We start from the raw sequence: 17,500 nt of genomic DNA on the forward strand, positions 1-17,500 counted from the left end.
TAATTAGCACATATCAAATGGCGAATTTAGATATGGAGCAATTGAGGTAAATGCATCAAACGACATAAGGGACGTTATATTGAAGCTTATTAAGCTCTGTAGTGATATAAGCATCTTAATTAAACTTGAAACACTAACAGTTGGATGTTCTTCTTCTCGTCTCAAATTACCAAATTTCAACTCTAAAATAAATCTGATTCTTAATTAAGTTGTCGGTTCTTGACTTCGTGAGTAACAAAATTTCTACATGATTGTCTTGAATGAAATCAATCCTGAAAGAGTAAAAAATATTTGAATCCGACCATCCACTTTGAAAAATGGGAAATATTCTCCCCCGTCTAGGAAGTTGAAAACTTTGATTTGTACTCGGTAGAATTCTAAATTTGGCAGCCGTTTTCAAAACTTTCGACGAAGTTTCAAAAATTAATTCTTGTTTTACACTTAACTTTCATTACAAACAAATTAGGTAGAATTAGAAGTTTTTAACATAGCCTTGAAATAAATATATATCATGCATTGTTAATAGAATTTTGTATTTAATCTAAAATAACATCGACAATAAAAAATCACACATGCTGAGACTATTCGAAAGGTAAAGCAATATCAATGTATAAATTGTGTGTTCTTCTATCGTCTTGGTTCTTTATTCAACTTGATTACGGTACGTCAGAATTCATCATCTAAATAAGAGAGTGAATGAAAACAAAACAGCAATGAACAAATATATGTGACCTGAAGATGTAGCATTTGTCAAGCACGATCTTACTTATAACAAATGAAAAGTCCAACGGTATTGCAATTTTTCAAAAACTGGAAAATTTTGGTGTAAAACGCATGGCTCAAGAAGTGCAAGAAATATGTACAAAAAATAGGAGCTTATTCGAATCTAAACTATTGAAAGCAATTAGTAAAGTAGTAAAGGACATGAGTGGGTTTTTGTATCAAAAATAACACTAACATAAACATTGTAGCAATACGTTGCATAATTCTAGTGCAATAAAATGACATTGACAAAGCAAAGGTTGTAACCATATTAATTAAAAAGCACGCAAGTTCAATTTAAGCCTGAGATACTCGATGTGTCGAAAATCTATTTGTCTCAAGTAATTTGCTCTTTGGCAATTTACTAAAGAATAATTTCACGTATGCGCTGAACCAGGGGATACTACCATAAGTTTATCAAAATGTTTAGTTATCAGTGGCACGTTACAAAGAATATAGACTAAAATACGGAAACGTCATTTACCCATCAAATCTTTACACACGCCATGGTAGCAATAACTTCCAGGAGGGCAATCCATCTAGTTTGCACAATCTGAAAAATAGTAAACTTTCAGCTCTTGTTATCGTCGGTGTACTTTTGCTAAACAATTTTTTACCAGAACCGCACAAACCTAGATTTCTTATCGGAGCACATCCCAGGTGACCCCTGCCTCTTGAACCCGCACTGGGGCCCGCAGTTATAAACGCACTAAAATTACTAAAAAGCGTTTATCGGGGTACAAAACAGACACCTACCGTGACCTGGAGGGCGCTACAAATTCAGAGCAAAAGATTGAACACCTCGTTTTATGGACATTTAGTGGAATTTCCGAACTCTTCAGAAACCTGTACTTTAGGTTTATTTGCAGATGTATACATTTGTACATAAAGAACTAAATGCCAAAGTACCAGAATAGGGTTAAAAAACATTTCATGAAAATCTTAGTCTAAGAAATAGGGTGTCTTCGGTTGATGCATTTTCTAAAAGGCTTGAGTAACGGCGTGAGATTACAGATAATGGATATGTCTCGTCTGGGATACAACGGTTGAATGCTTGTACTACGCCATATAAATGCAATTATTTAGGTTTCTCTGATGGCTCTCACTGTTGTACCCCATCAACTGTTCTTTTAATAAAATCATCTACAGATTACATACTGCCGTGGTAATCAGAAGAATCGTGTTAAGATTGTATAATTATTTAATACTCACAGTATACAGCCTTAACTGCAGTCGCAAGAGAAAATACCACAACAATTGCCAGAAATAACTTAAAAATTATTCCAGTAGAATAATATGTGAACCCACTCGTTTTGTTCCTCGTCATATTAGAAAAATTGTATTCAAAGCTTATCTGTAAGCTATATACACCGCGCGTACACGACTAAACGATTACTAACTGCAATGATGAAATTCGAAACAGACAAGAACAAGAACTATATTGCCTTTTCGCTCTACGCCTAATATCAGTTTTTCGGTCACCACAGGGGACTTAATAAGGAGAACATTTGGGGTATTCCCTATTTTTTCCTCGGTTGTTTCACCGGGCGTTTCGACGCCCCGTTTTGTTGGCATGCTTGAACAAAGCAAGCTGGTATTAAATCGTATATTTTGTACTACATCGAATAAACCAAGATCTGTCTCAATTCAATCAATATTCACTTTTCAACAGATTCATGGACGGTGAGAATGAATGTCTGTGGCAGCTTTAGAAGGTTGGCAATCCCCACTCTCCTAATACGCCACACAGCACATTGAATATTATATGTTCTAATATGTAATTTTATAATTTAGCATTATGACTGAGGTCGCAAGTCAAGCTAACTTCATGAAAAGTACTGCAATGAAAAATTCCTGAAGGCCTAAACCATTGGGGTATATATGGTGATTGGTGAAAATAGAACTGACGCGAAGTGGACTTTCATGTTATTGTTGGAAAAGTATAACTTACTCATTCAGTTGTATCAAAGCGATTTTACGGGAGAAGATCTTTATCCAAACCCTGACTTATACAAATTTTGACTCTAACTCTGGCTTGGGACTTCTGGTAGAAAAATCGGTTCTGACCACAATGCTAAAAAACGTCAACTGAGTTGCAACAACTGAAATAAGTAGTTACTAGTTTTCATTTTATCCGCGAATGGAGTTGAATTTAACGATTGTCGCTTTAATATTTAGTTAATATTAGATAGTCTGCTTTCAAAAAACATCGCAACATTTTCGAAACAAACATAAAAAATCACACAATATTAAAATATAAAAAGAATTATTTTGGGGCCAAAAGCACGAAATACCTCCATTGCCAGTGGACATATTGATCTATTTTTGTTTTGTCAATGCAAATTGTGTTACCCCGCTTTCGTACGAGCATCACGCATAACCTTTTTTCATATTAGATCTCTTTTTGCTGGACTGAATTCCGTTGCACAACCGAAGGAGGCATTGAAATTAGACGTTATTAGATTTTCTTAACCGAATATATTCACTTTAATATATTTGAGACATAATAGATGTGAATTAAATTGACCAAACAGACCAGACGAAAACTTTCTTCCCAATTCAAGATCAACTAGCACGAGTGATTTCCTGCTATTTATTGAATGTTTCTTATATCAACATTGTAAAATAAACAGTACGCCCGTCTACTCGTTTTGAAAGCGCAGAAGTTTAATAATTTGCTTTTCTAAATCAATCTCAGACGACCGTATGCGATGCGCATCATTGTATTTACAAGCACTTGTTGAAAACCATCAATGACACTTAAATGGCTTTAAAAGACCTACGCGAGAGCACATTAACTCAGAGTCAATAACATTTTTTCAATTTCAATGTTGGATGTAACAAACAGTTAATTACTTAGCCTTATGAATTTACTCGAAATATTTTTGTGAAACATGTTACATATCATACTTGAAAATGAGAGATCTGTTTAATTTTGACATCTCAGCAAAATGGGTAAAAAACAGGAAGATTAAATTTATGATAAACAAGTAATGGTTCATATGTTAGCTGCATCTAGGATCGGTTCTTGTCCTCCAACTCCGCATACAGTATAGACAATAACTTAGATTTGATATAGTATCGGCAAAAATATCTCAAACCTCTGTGTTTAGAAGAACAGATCGTGTGTCATGTTCCAATAAGAAGAAAATGATAAAACTAAAATAATTTCAGCGATTCTGGTATTCTGTGATAATTTTTTTTTTTTACATCGTCTTATTGGGAATGTTTGCGCTGCGAGACAGCTTGTAAACTGTAACGCTAAAATAATTACATTTGGTAACCGATCTTAGAGCAGTTAAGACCTTGTTACACACACGATTCGGTGTCAAAATTCCATCTTTTGTCTAAATCGAGGCGAACACAATACCGCCTACCGAAGAGCACAATAGGCTAATATTTACAAAAGTACGCAGAACACCTCGAAGCTATCAAAGATACATTGCGGATCACACTAGGAGAGAACGACGTTCAGTGCAAACAAAGCAAAAGAAAAAGCTTTTAGAAAATGGTTGAGTGCTGTAGATTGCGAGACGGGAGAGAGTCGGTTGCCAGGCACCAGGCGTCAGGGCAACCAGGTCGACAGGAATCTCGTGGGTCTTATACAGTCACTTTATCACTCCCATTAGCAAGCGAGAAGGCAGTGAAGTTTACTTTATTCTGCATTTCACTCTAATTACATAGATTAGTGTGTACTTGTGGCGTCTGATCTAGTTGGAAACACGTCAAAAGGTGAAATATAATGGAGGATACTGAAAGAAAGAAAACAATGATCGCAGCGCGTGAAAGAGGTTAGTATGGATTAGGCATTTTTCTTGCATAGATTAGAGTTATAACAACACATAACTCTGACTGAAATCTGCCCAATGGTTACTATATTGTGTATTCAATTAAAATATACGTAGCTATATGTAAGTACAGACATAAATACAAGTACATGTGTGCATATACATATATATATATCTTCATAGTGAACAAAAAGTGTCAATAGTCAATTATCAGGAAAAAAAGACTTCACTGAGAAACTACTCATAGCCTTACAAAATATATCGGTGACATATTTCTGTAAGTGTAAAACAATACTTCTGAAACTTCATATATTTTTCGCTATTCGTCTTAATTTTGCCATCCCTATTCTTGCAGTCAGACAAGGCGTACGCCCGTACATAGGCAGAAAAAGTAGTGATTAACACCTTTCACTATCTGTATAATATAATGCTGGTGATATAAAATCAGGCAGCCTGTCTATCACATTAATGCCCGTGTGTTAATGTCCTTATTTGCCAATATATTTGCACATTGGATAACTGTGCTCAAATGTGTATAAGTGCCCTTGAATATTAATTTTTGACAACGTACAATGTGCGCAAGAACTTGTATTATAGTAGATAGATATAACGTAAGAGTGATGTATATTTTCAGGTCCTGGGCCTGGTAGATATGGACTTCCTAGTACGGTTGGGTTCAAAGGACATGATTTCACAAAACATCAAAAGCCTTCGTATTCATTCGGAATGAGACTAGACAATTCAAGTAAGTTTGCTGTGTATTGATAATCTGGTTCAAATGACGAAATACTTTCGCGTGTTTCAATGTACAAGATGCAATGAAAACTGTAACGTTTTGTGGTCCGACGAGATCATAATAAGGATCTACCATGTGTGGTTGTGCGTGTTTGGAGGAATAAGCATTTTAGCAAATTGAGCTTGTTTGCTGAAATTCCGCCTATTTGAACGCGAAAAAGCTATCTGTAATCGAATGAGGTGAATTTCGAGTGCTGTCAGGCCGGTGCATATTGCCACATTGTGTATTATGCAGACATTCTGAATCTATAGGGCACCAATTGAAACCGAAATGCACCTTATTCTATCATATTGAATCACGGTCCATGATTTGCAGCATTTACATGCGTGAACAAATGTACTTGTACGTTAAGTTTTACACCGAACCCCAAATCAGCCGTGTCAACTCATCAACGTAACGATCTACATATTCAAGCTTGATTTTGGTGTACAAAATAAATTTAAAATATACCGAAAAATGTAATTGCGACCTCCCTTCAAATATAATTTGAAATAAATTGCTTTTTTTTTAATCAGAATGAGATGATTCCTAATGGCCGCTATGTTAAATTAATTTCCAAAATAACTTCTTTGTGAAATTCATATATGGGATAATAGACCACACCACCGATATCTAATATGTATTTAAATTTGGATTCAGCATTTGTTTATTATAACAAATGTCGTCTCGATCGAAACAGTTTTATGTTATTGGAGTCTGCCAACGTTTAATGGCGTACCTCATAAATGGCCATTGTAAATTGGCTTTCAATGTCCTTGAGGTAACAATGAGCGAAGTTCAATTGTGCGTTTACTTGGAATTTAAGGATTATTAAAGAAACGTAGAAAATTATCTTTTGTAAATCACTTCTCAAAAGACAAGCCCATTGAACGGATTACACTATAACGTCTAAACGAGCTAATTTAAGTAATCGGAATAATCTAAAGAGACTTTCAAGTAGGGCCTGAAACTACTAAAGTTAGCTTTCAATTGAAGTCACGTTTGGGTAATATGAGATGTTCTAAAGTGTCCTCGACTTAATGATTTAAGTCAGCAGGGCCAAAAATTTTATTTGCAACAAGAATGCAGATGCCAAGTAAAGAACACTTAACAGATCCGTTTTCTCGTCTGGGTTTTATTTACAATTATGGAGTTAGTAACATGGCTAAAAACAAGCCTAGAAGCTAATTTACTCGAAATACCAAAATTTTTTAATATATACCTCGTACAATTCGATGATGATTTTGGATATGTACCTAACGTTATAACTTGTTCGTAACCATTCACAAATGTAAAATCTTAGTAATTTTGTGGATGATTAACGACTATCGCAACCACTTCGTGTAAATATATTTTAATTTCATATTGTGTGTGTGTTGGGACTGAGCAAACACAATAACGAAATAACTTTACTATGAAGAAATGTATAATCTTCATAACATTCAGGCTGCCAAAACACGTGAATTTCACTCTCGCCATAATAAATTGGGTTAAATAAATGAACTGAACGGAATTTTTGTACTATCCCTCACTAATACGCAGCAAAATTGTAATGAACTATATGCGCGCATGTTAATACTTTCAGTTGTATCTGATAAGTCTTATCGTAATAGCATAATATTATTTACTCAAGGCAGGCCACTTCAATTATCGCAAAAAGCATGTCCGGTCTTTCATTGGTACTACATTGTTTGGAAACAATAAATTATGTGATCGTCAGGTAACCTTGCGCAAACAGCAACCGTATTTTTATCTAAACCTTCTCGTAACATTACTGAATCGTAAGTTATTGAAGAGTTCCAAAATCGGTGATATTTTTTTCATTATATATAACAGTGTTCTCTAAGGATGTAAGTCCTGGACCAAAATACCTGATAGAATCACGTTATACAAGGCATGGACCGGAAGGCGAACCTAAATATTCGATGCTTGCAAGACAGCCAGAATTAAGTAAGTGAATTTCCAAGTAAAACGAATAATGAAAAGCAATCTGCAATTCTTTTAGTAAGAAATAATCTCCTGTACAGTAGTGTTTATCATAGATGTGCTGCGCCTTTAATCAGTAGCATATTGTCATGATATTATTAAAATTAGAACTAGCAATATTTGGATAAAACTGGACATAAAATTATTTGTTCTATACAACATGCTCGAGAATATTAGCAATACCATTTAGTCCCAGTTTCGTTGTGAGCTAAAAAAAAATTTTTTTACGGCATATTCCTACAAAAAAGATCATATTTATTACCTCTTGTCAATATACCCGCCATTTATTCCAATAAGCAAACACGCAACAAATTGCGTTAGTGATTAACACTGTTTACTGTTATGGGAGAAAGATAAATCGTTGGATAGAACTCATATTTACGGAAGACTACTCAAATTCTATGTGGTGTAATACAAAAACATTTTTGAAAGTTTTGTGACAGAACCTGTAGAATGTATGTATCACTATGCCTCAATTGAATGTATTTCATCAAACTTGAGTTCGATGTAATTATAGCACTTCAAGCCAAATTTTATATAATCATTTTACAAGCATCTTGCATTTGATTCTATCTTATACCTAGATTATTAGTATTATGTAGTTATGTAGTCTCTAATCAAGCATTCTGTTTTTTCATTTTCTCAACTTTCAATCTGCATCGTTGTTGCGTCAACTTCATCATCATGAAATCATCTCATCTTCTCGGTGTTCTGGTTTTGATTATTCCAATCGCATTTTCTTCATTTTTATTTTCTTTGCTATTTTTATTTTATTCTTTACACAATGGTTATTTCATTGCATTATTTCACAAAAAAGGGGGTTTTAAAACACCTGGCCCGGGCACATATGACAATCAACGGGTGCATCCCCAGGGTGAAAGACACGCCCCTAAGTATTCCATGTCTATGCGCACACGATTTAGGAAGCGAGATGCAAATCCAGCTCCCAATGCGTATTCCTTACCCCAACTAGTAGGACCCAGGGTAATCAATAAAAATGCAAGTTCAGCTTACTCCATGACAGGGCGTTCTAAAATTAACGGATTTGATGAAGATTTGGCCCGAACCCCGGGCCCAGCGAAATACGATGTTACTAGTCCCAATGTAAGCCGAACAAAACAACCCCTTTATTCCATGCTAGGGCGAAACGAAATGCCTGGCGATAATACCCGAAAACCTGGTCCCGGTGCTCACTCTCCAGAAAAGGTATACATGAATAAAACCAGAGCTCCAGCATGTTCGATAGGCATCCGGCATTCCGAATTTATTACTCCTCTGATCATAGACGTTCTTGACTGATGTGCATTTTTATGCCATTTCGAAAAACAGGGTTGTGTTGACCAAACAAAAATTTAACGATTGTGAAAAGAAAAGTTAGTGATATGTAAATTTTCGTATTTTCGTATGTAAAATCTCGTATTTTTCAAAAAAACTATTAAATTATAATATTATCAAGTGTTTGAAATTATGTTTTGATACCTCTAAAATAGTGATTTTTTTTTTTATAATTTTAAATAAGTATCAAACCCTATGCCCTTAGCGTTAAACACGAGTTAAGTTATAAGAATGGTCTTATGGCAATGTTCTTTAGGAACTAATGTAAAACATTTACAAAATTTATCATTTGAAATTAAGATTGCTGTAATAATAATTTATAAACATTTTTTCTTTTGAATGCACTTAGCCGTCCATGACCAAAAGCCATACCTTTTCACCATTGAGATTCATTTCCATATTTAAAAAAAATTAAGCCGTACATAATTATCGTGGGTGGAATTTTATCAAGATTAATCCGCCCATTAGTAGAATTTTGATTGGCCTCCAATTTTGAGCCAGATACAAAATGTATATCCGAATTGAATACTTTATAGTGTCCGTCTTGTTCATATTAACCGTCCATACATTGTAAACTTTATATAACAGAATTTTTATAGTTGTTTCATGTATAGTATGTTTCACTTTTCTTAGTGGTCCTTATACTTTGACTTAGCTGAATGTTTGTCCGACTTTATTAGAATATTATCATCTACAATGAAATTTTTTCTTTGTGAAAAATAAAATATTTCTTCTCCATCGAAGTACGTTGCTGATCATTTTATTTTTTTTTGCATGCTAATAAATTTTATCAAGCTTCGTTGAACTTTATGTAACTGCTGATTTACATATGGCGTTAGAATAGCTATCATAACATTGTTAGTGCAATTAGTTTAATTAGTTCTGTCTATTATAGAAAAAGTAGAAGCGTAGTTTTCGAAATTGTGACTTGCCAGTACAGGACACAGAATCATTCGATATATTATCTTTGCAACCAATGTTTTTCCCAATTTTGAAATATAAGAAGTTGAATTTTTCAATGTGACTCGGAATCAAAGGTCGATAGCCTACTGGACCCAATAAGCTTAATCCAAGAAGCCAGCCGTGGCCTTGGGAAATCATTACCCGCGATGATGAGATCGATCATTGGTACCTGAGCGCATATTATATATATATATCTATGAGTCTGTACGTGAGTTTGTCTGAGTCTGTACATGAGTCTGTACAAGATCTATATTGTTTATTCTCAATTAGGTTCTCGGAATTAGATGAGCATAGCATTACGAAATGTGAATTTCATGCATCACATAAATCGGGAGCATTTCAGATTTAATTTGAAGGTTTGTCCAAATTTGTCAAAGTTGTCCAATATGTATTATATCATTATTCATTAGACGAGCACAAGAATTCATTCTGATTTTAAATTTTCCCCAATATAACTCGGGATAAAGTTATTCTCTGCTGGAAACACTCAAAGTTGGTCAGAAAAATTGAATCAGAATTTCATAATTGTACTATTCCCACTTTTTCACTACACAACAATCATGCACAGCATAATTAATGTGACATATGCGTCAATTTTTCGTTAATTATGGATCTAGCTAGATTCCTGGCAATCTCAAGTGGCTTGTCATTAATGCCACAGTAAATATCGGGAGGTGTACGGAGTTGATTCATATTCGTAATTAGCTGAGAAATCCTGCAAGGCTCCGATGAATGAAAGGGATAATAAATCTCTTTATTGAACTCGAAGGGTACATATGCATTGTTTTGCTATTTTATGTTCGAATCTGCTTCAATTTTGGATTTTGTTTCCCTTTGGAAATGATGTATTGGCGGCATAATTATCTGCCCGATCTTTACGGTCTATAAACATTCAAATTACACTCGATTTATCTCCAAGTATGTAACATTTGGCTGTATGGATTGCTAAACTCCAACGCTCATTTAAATATGTAGGATTTTGGGTGCTCCTGAAGTATGCGTACCAAGATGGAGAACAACGGAACGTAGTATGTGTGCCAGGTTAGGGTTAGGCACAATTTCATTCCAATTTCCTTATTTTAGTTTTATTACGAGTTCAGGGACTAGCCAAGTGTCTTCCGTAGTATTTGTACCCAAAATTATGGCCTAACCTGGTACACATACTACGTTCTGGTGTACTCTATCTTGGTACGCATACTTCAGGAGCACCGGATTTTGTACACGCTGTGGCAAGTTATGAAAACGAACACTAAGCCTATCAAAACGGGGTCATTGAATGAGACATGGGTCGTGTATTCACATTATGAGCTAACAATTTCAATACCGCTAGTATAGTACGATACAGTTCTCAAAGACTGTCAGTTCTATACAACTACCCACGCATTTCCATCAGTTTTTTCATGCATGAAGTTAATCGATAAATTGTCAAGAAACGAGAGAATGATACCTAGTGAAAACAAGAGCATAAGCTCGTGAGTTGTGACCCTCGGGTGACCGCCCTGTTGCCTCCAAGGGGGCTCAGTTTGAAGAAACCTTTCCCTTCTCTAATGCAAGAAGAATAGTTAGAACAGATTATTTAACAACTTTCATATTCTATTTAGGACCCTTTAACAATCCCGGTCCAGGAACTTACCGGGTGGAATCGGTGCATCCCCAAAACGAGCGATGCGCACCGAGGTATTCCATGTCAGCACGAACACAATATAGAAGATTTGATGCTAATCCTTCCCCAAATACTTACAAGTTGCCTAGTGCTTTGGGATCCAATGTACCCAACAAGCCATCGAGCGCTTGCTACACACTGAGAGGTCGAACAAGTGCGATGGGGTTTGCCGAAGACCTCGCAAAGACTCCTGGTCCTGCTGGATACAGAGTTCCCAACTACAATACGGTAAGAAGAGCAGCTCCTCAGTATTCTCTGAGTGCCCGGTGTTATATGCCGAGCGACAGTACAAAGAAACCGGGTCCGGGAGCTCACAATGCAGAACGTGTATCATACCACTTGAAACGCAGTCCTTCATTTTCTATGGGTATACGGCACTCTGAATTCATCACTCCCTTGATAATCGACGTTGGCTTCAACTAATGAAACTATTTTTGTTTCTCTATTTTGTCATTTCATCACGCACTTCGCTCAAATTTTATACAGTCAGATTGATACATTTAAAATTTTAATGCCTGCTGTTTATTTGCTTTTAAAGCCCAATATTGTGTCGCGTCGATGTTGTAGTCTAGTCACCCTAGTGCTTTTCTGTTTTATGCCATAAATCAACTGAACACACGAAATTCTGTGAGTAGATCAAGTGAAACACGTTTTCATGGCAAGGGGAGGCGTTCATTCTTGTTATATCAAGTTCAGTTAAACCGAACAAATTGAATACTCGCGTAAAAACTGTTAATAATCGAAACAGGAGTGAAGCATATAAACTACCAGTGTTATGAAGTAGGCTATGGCACTTTCATAAACAAAAGACCAAGGACAAATTAGACTGTTAGAGTCTGTTAGACGAAGGCATAAAGTTTAAAAAATAGTTCAGTGCGTAATAAACTGTTACAGTTGTTTTTAATGTTTGAAAGCTGTATTTGCAGCAGTACGACTTAACCGGAATACCGGTAGGTGCTCGCCACTAATACAGTCTAGTGATACTGTAATAATTAGTTCAGAAGATCCCGTGTGCTGCAAAGCCACACAAATAGGTTCGAAGTTCACGATGCCAACGAAGAGACTTTTTTTAAATAGTGTAAAATCCACGCTTGAAGCAGATAAAATAAGAGCGACAAAATACAACGCTTACTCTTAGGACAGCAAAGTAGAAAGAGGTTGACACTGCGAATCCGCAGCATAGTTCATATATGCAGTGGTGGTTGGAGTCGAGTAACTAAATCTAACTGTCGGGCGAATTAGGGCTCCACACACCAATGCATATGCAATAACTAGACACGAAATATAAATAAAATACAAAACAATAAAAAAGTAGGACAATTCCAGTCCCGCCACATATTTGTTTAAATAAAATTAACAGGTGAGATTTTTCATACATACCGGTAGAAACGTCTTAGGTATGAGACCAATCATGAAGAATGGTGACTCGCCTCTGGGGGGACTAGTAGTACAGCAATACTCACGCGCATGGGATTGCAATTTACAGAAATACGACCCGGCATGTTCATTTTCAACGCCGTCCACTTAGTTAACTGCTGTGAAATAGATAAAAGGCAAAAAAGAACCTATATTACGGACTACGCACATGGCCACTCACACTGCATCTTATGCGATAACAAAACAAGAGAGCTACGCACAAATATATGGACACGTCATATCAGAGCGAATCAGTCCTTACCGGTACCTTTGACGCTACCGGTACCCTCAAAAAAGTTTTGAATTTCCAGTAGCAAGAATTTTGCAGAATCAAAACGTACAGCCAGTCATGACACTGACTAAAATCCGTGTTCCCATGGATAAAAAATAATACAGCAAAATTTTAGATGAAATATCAAATTCCATAGAATTCACGCAAAATTTTGAAATAAATAAAAGTAATAGCCTTCTAGCGAAAAAATTAATCTTTAACCACTGAAAATTTCAAAGCAATTGGTCCAGTATTCGAAGAGAAAAGCGACTTTTCAAAAACGTGTCAAAGAACAAGAACAACAACACAAGAGAGCAATGCTCAAATATATGGACACGCAGAACAACTCCCCAAAAATCATATGCGGTGACCAACGACTAACATACCGGCGGTGACTTACCAGTACCTGTATCGGGGTACCGTGACGGTACAGGGACTGTCATATATATTTTAGGTCCTGTGACAATTGAAACATCAGTTGTAATATCTCGTGATATGAGTCAGGATCAGGTACCGAACCACAGTCAAACATTTCACATAAAAACGTTACTAAATAACATGCGTCAACTTAACACCACCCGAATCGGGGTACAATTTTTGGTACAGTGACTGTCATAGTCGTTTAAGGCTGATGGACAATTCGACTACACGGACAACTCACCAGGCCTAGGGTGGTGTAGCCAGTCTGCGGACAATTTCATTCAAACCGCTATAAAACAAAAACCAATATATCTAACCCGTTAATTTTTTCACCGTGGGTGCATTGGCGGCATTTATTCTACACGCTAAACCTCGTATTAACTTTCTACGACAAAGGGTTAAAGCTATACAAATCCCCAAAGTACGGCACTCGAAAGACGTATTTGCGACCACGGATTTCAAGCCTTGATCATCGTTTCTGCTGCGTCGAGACTATCGTATACGCAGCCATACAGCAATCAAACAGACAAAACACGGTGGTCGCAAATTGGTTGACAAAGATATTATCGACGTATTAGGATAGGATTTACATATTTATCCCGGGGGAGAGAAGTAGCCTAACTATCAAATATGGTTAACACAACTCTACCCACCTGCCAAGTTTCATCTTTTTATCTCTTATATTTGTACGGATTTTCAAGCTTTTGACAGCTACGAGTTAGTTCAGTGTCACCGCGCTGTGTTACGGTACCAGAACTACTCTATCTTTAGAAGTTCCTGTCTTGTGACAGCGTGAAAACATTGGGCTTCTAATTGCATTTCTGACCGTCATATATTTCAAGAACACGGTTATTTCGAACAAAACTCGTTAAATTATAAACAAAGCACCACATCACAGCAATCAAACAGACGAAAACACGGTGGTCGCAAATTGGTTGACAAAGATATTATCGACGTATCGGAAATGCACACCCCCTATTCCCCCTCCTTCAAATGTAGAAACGCGAAACCTTCAAATATGGTTAAAAGAAACACAACTCTACCCACCTGCCAAGTTTCATCTTTTTATTTCCCATGTTTGTATGGATTTTCAAGCTTTTGACAGCTACGAGTTAGTTCAGTGTCACCGCGCTGTGTTACGGTACCAGAACTTCTCTATCTTTAGAAGGTCCTGTCTTGTGACAGCGTGAATTGAAATTGCAAGATGGTTCGTTGGACACAAAATGGCGTCCAATACCCGCAGAACGTTTAGTGACGTCATAGCAAACAAAAACAAATCTTACAGAGCTAACAGAAATATTTGAAATAAATAAAAGTAATAGCCTTCTGGAGAAAAATTTCATCTTCAACCACTGAAAATTTCAAAGCAATTAGTCCAGTAATCAAAGAGAAAAGCGACTTTTTAAAAACGTGTCAAAGAACAAGAATAAGAGAGCTATGCTCAAATATATGGACACGTAGAGTCACATAATTTTGATGACGTCATAGCGAAAAAAAAAGTAATAGCCTTCTGGAGAAAATTTTTATCTTTAACCACTGAAAATTTCAAAGCAATTGGTCCAGTATTCGAAGAGAAAAGCGACTTTTTAAAAACGTGTCAAAGAACAAGAACAACAACATAATATTGAAACGATCGTTATGTTCATTACGTGTCCAACAAAGAGATGAGAGCTGAATTCACGGCGGTACCGGTACCTAACGTAGGTGCGGTACTGAGTTAGCAGCCAGGCAGCATCTTACCTGTACACTGTAGGCCAGGGGTGGCCAACCTTTCACATACCATGCGCCACGTTTTAAACATAATGTTTCAGATGCGCCGTAAATCTCTTGTATTCCCACGCCTAATGTCCGCTTCTTGTTGAAATTATATAAATTTATAATACACACACATATATACACACGTATTTTACGCTTCGCTTTTGTTGACAACGGTCATTTGAAGTTTGGATGAAAAAGGTGGTATTTAGGGGTCCTTTTCAGCATGTTGTGGGTTGATTTATAATAAATTTTTTAGGCTTGGGCAATTCAACTGGTTGTTCAATGGTTATTGGGAGATATTTGGGAAGTCTGGGCAATGGAAAATCCATGTTTCAAGCTGATAAATGACGATTTTCTATTTTTCCAGAAGTTCTGAACTTTTTACTTCAGTAGGGAAAAATAGTAAATTTTACTAATTTTTGCTAAAAGTCTAGAATGAATGTGATAAAGTTCGTCCAAAAACTAAAGTCGATAATCGCCTGTTGTTTCCAATTCCAACAAGCCGTAAGTGGGCGACGTGGAGTAAGGAGAATAAATTTTAGGTACAATCAAAAGTCACCATGTAAATCGCAAAAAAACGGCTCGGCTTGAGAAGCCAAGTGCAATTAACAATTTTGGCATGAAAAGGGTTAAAGATGCAATGCGCCACTTCTAATCATGCAATGCGCCACGTTTGGCGCATGCGCCATAGGTTGGCCACCCCTGCTGTAGGCCATACACGGTAATTGATCACAGAACAGTTGTTCCCTTGCAAATTTTATGTTGTTTACACTTTAGGACAGATAATTGATCACAGAACAATTCTTCCCTTTCAAATTTTATGTTGTTTCCAGTAGACTCTCATCAAAATAAACAAATATAGTAGGCTACAAGTGCTACAACGCTTGCATTACTGCACTGGTAGGACCGTGAAAGAATAAGTTACCGTACGGTAATTTCATTGTGGTAAGACACCGGTACCGGCACCAGTACCAGTATCGTACTTACGTACTGAGCTACCAGTACCGGTTAGCAGTCAGCCAGCATCTTACCTGTACACTGTAGGCCATATACGGTAATTGATCACAGAACAGTTGTTCCCTTGCAAATTTTATGTTGTTTACACTTTAGGACAGATAATTGATCACAGAACAATTCTTCCATTTCAAATTTTATGTTGTTTCCAGTAGACTCTCATCAAAATAAACAAATATAGTAGGCTACAAGTGCTACAACGCTTGCATTACTGCACTGGTAGGACCGTGAAAGAATAAGTTACGGTAATTTCATTGTGGTAAGACACCGGTACCGGCACCAGTACCAGTATCGTACTTACGTACTGAGCTACCAGTACCGGTACCGAACCTGTAGGTCTGATATTCCGTTCCGCATACGATAGGCTATAAAACTTGCATTGCAGCATTAGTAATACCGCGGAAGGAATAAGTCAATTTCACTGCGTTACGGTACCGGTATGGCAACTTACCAGTACCGACCTACAGTAGCTGTAGTACTGAGCAAGACAATCGATCGCGAAACCGCTTGAAATAAGTGTAAAACAGTGTTCCCATGAGTAAAAATAAATACCGCGAAATTTTGTATGAAATATCATATCTCATAGGATTCATATAAAATGTAAGAATAAACAAAAGTAATAGCCTTCTAGCGAAAAAATTAATCTTTAACCACTGAAAATTTCAAAGCAATTGGTCCAGTATTCGAAGAGAAAAGCGACTTTTTAAAAACGTGTCAAAGAACAAGAACAAGAACAACAACAACAACATAATATTGAAACGATCGTTATGTCCACTACGTGTCCAATAATATTGAAACGATCGTTATGTCCACTACGTGTCCAATAACACCAACATGGTGACAAACATTTACATTTACAAATAACTGGTCATTTTTTGTCATGAAGATTTACTTTTGTTGCACTAACAAGAAATTGGTCCCGCAAAAGCTGTGAGAGAATTGGCTAAATTTAGCTATTAGTTCTTTTAATTGGTAGTGCCGTATTTTATAACTCAAAACAGTGATCTTTAAGCGTCATTTAATGGCATATTATATCCAAAAACAAGTGCTTTGCCCTAGCCTGCTTTCATGTCAAAAACTGTCCTTTTGTACTTCGCTGCAGTCCATTGACAATCTGGGTAGGTAGTTCGCGAAGATTGAACAACGCGAACACGCACAAGGGTGATGGAATAAACAAGCCAGTTCTCCTTGTGTTCTCCAGTTCTCAGTGATTCGCCAGGAAGGTTTAGAGTAGTACTTTTGCGCAAAAGCTGATTTTAAGCATGGTACTGTTAGGTGAACTCCTATTTGTTTGTATGTTATATATACTATAGAGAGACAAGATGCGGTCTTAGAGATAAAGGCTGTTC

At 36.5% G+C, this 17,500-nt stretch overlaps 1 protein-coding gene and 1 long non-coding RNA gene across 3 annotated transcripts; one reads left to right on the forward strand and one right to left on the reverse strand.

The window, feature by feature from the left end:
• Positions 1–514: 514 nt before the first annotated feature.
• On the reverse strand, positions 515–2,294 carry LOC120345425 (uncharacterized). The gene is made up of 3 exons (XR_005569910.2): positions 1,975–2,294; positions 1,247–1,315; positions 515–680 (listed from the first exon to the last, which is right to left on the reverse strand). It is a non-coding gene; the product is annotated as an uncharacterized LOC120345425 (long non-coding RNA).
• Positions 2,295–4,299: 2,005 nt separating this feature from the next.
• LOC120346515 (ciliary microtubule associated protein 1A-like) lies at positions 4,300–11,895 on the forward strand. Of its 2 annotated transcripts, none has more exons than XM_078115440.1 (4): positions 4,300–4,553; positions 5,185–5,295; positions 7,162–7,275; positions 11,211–11,895. In XM_078115440.1, exons 1-4 carry the CDS (start codon positions 4,505–4,507, stop codon positions 11,693–11,695), a joined length of 759 nt encoding a protein of 252 aa, XP_077971566.1. In that variant the 5' UTR covers positions 4,300–4,504; the 3' UTR covers positions 11,696–11,895. The 2 variants fall into 2 exon arrangements, with proteins under 2 accessions (XP_077971566.1, XP_077971567.1); XM_078115441.1 differs by lacking the exon at positions 11,211–11,895 and adding an exon at positions 8,129–9,451 and having other exon boundaries at positions 4,301–4,553.
• The last annotated feature ends 5,605 nt before the right edge of the window (positions 11,896–17,500 follow it).

The sequence above is a fragment of the Styela clava genome, chromosome 8 (assembly GCF_964204865.1).
Source record: "Styela clava chromosome 8, kaStyClav1.hap1.2, whole genome shotgun sequence".
NCBI lineage: Eukaryota > Metazoa > Chordata > Ascidiacea > Stolidobranchia > Styelidae > Styela > Styela clava.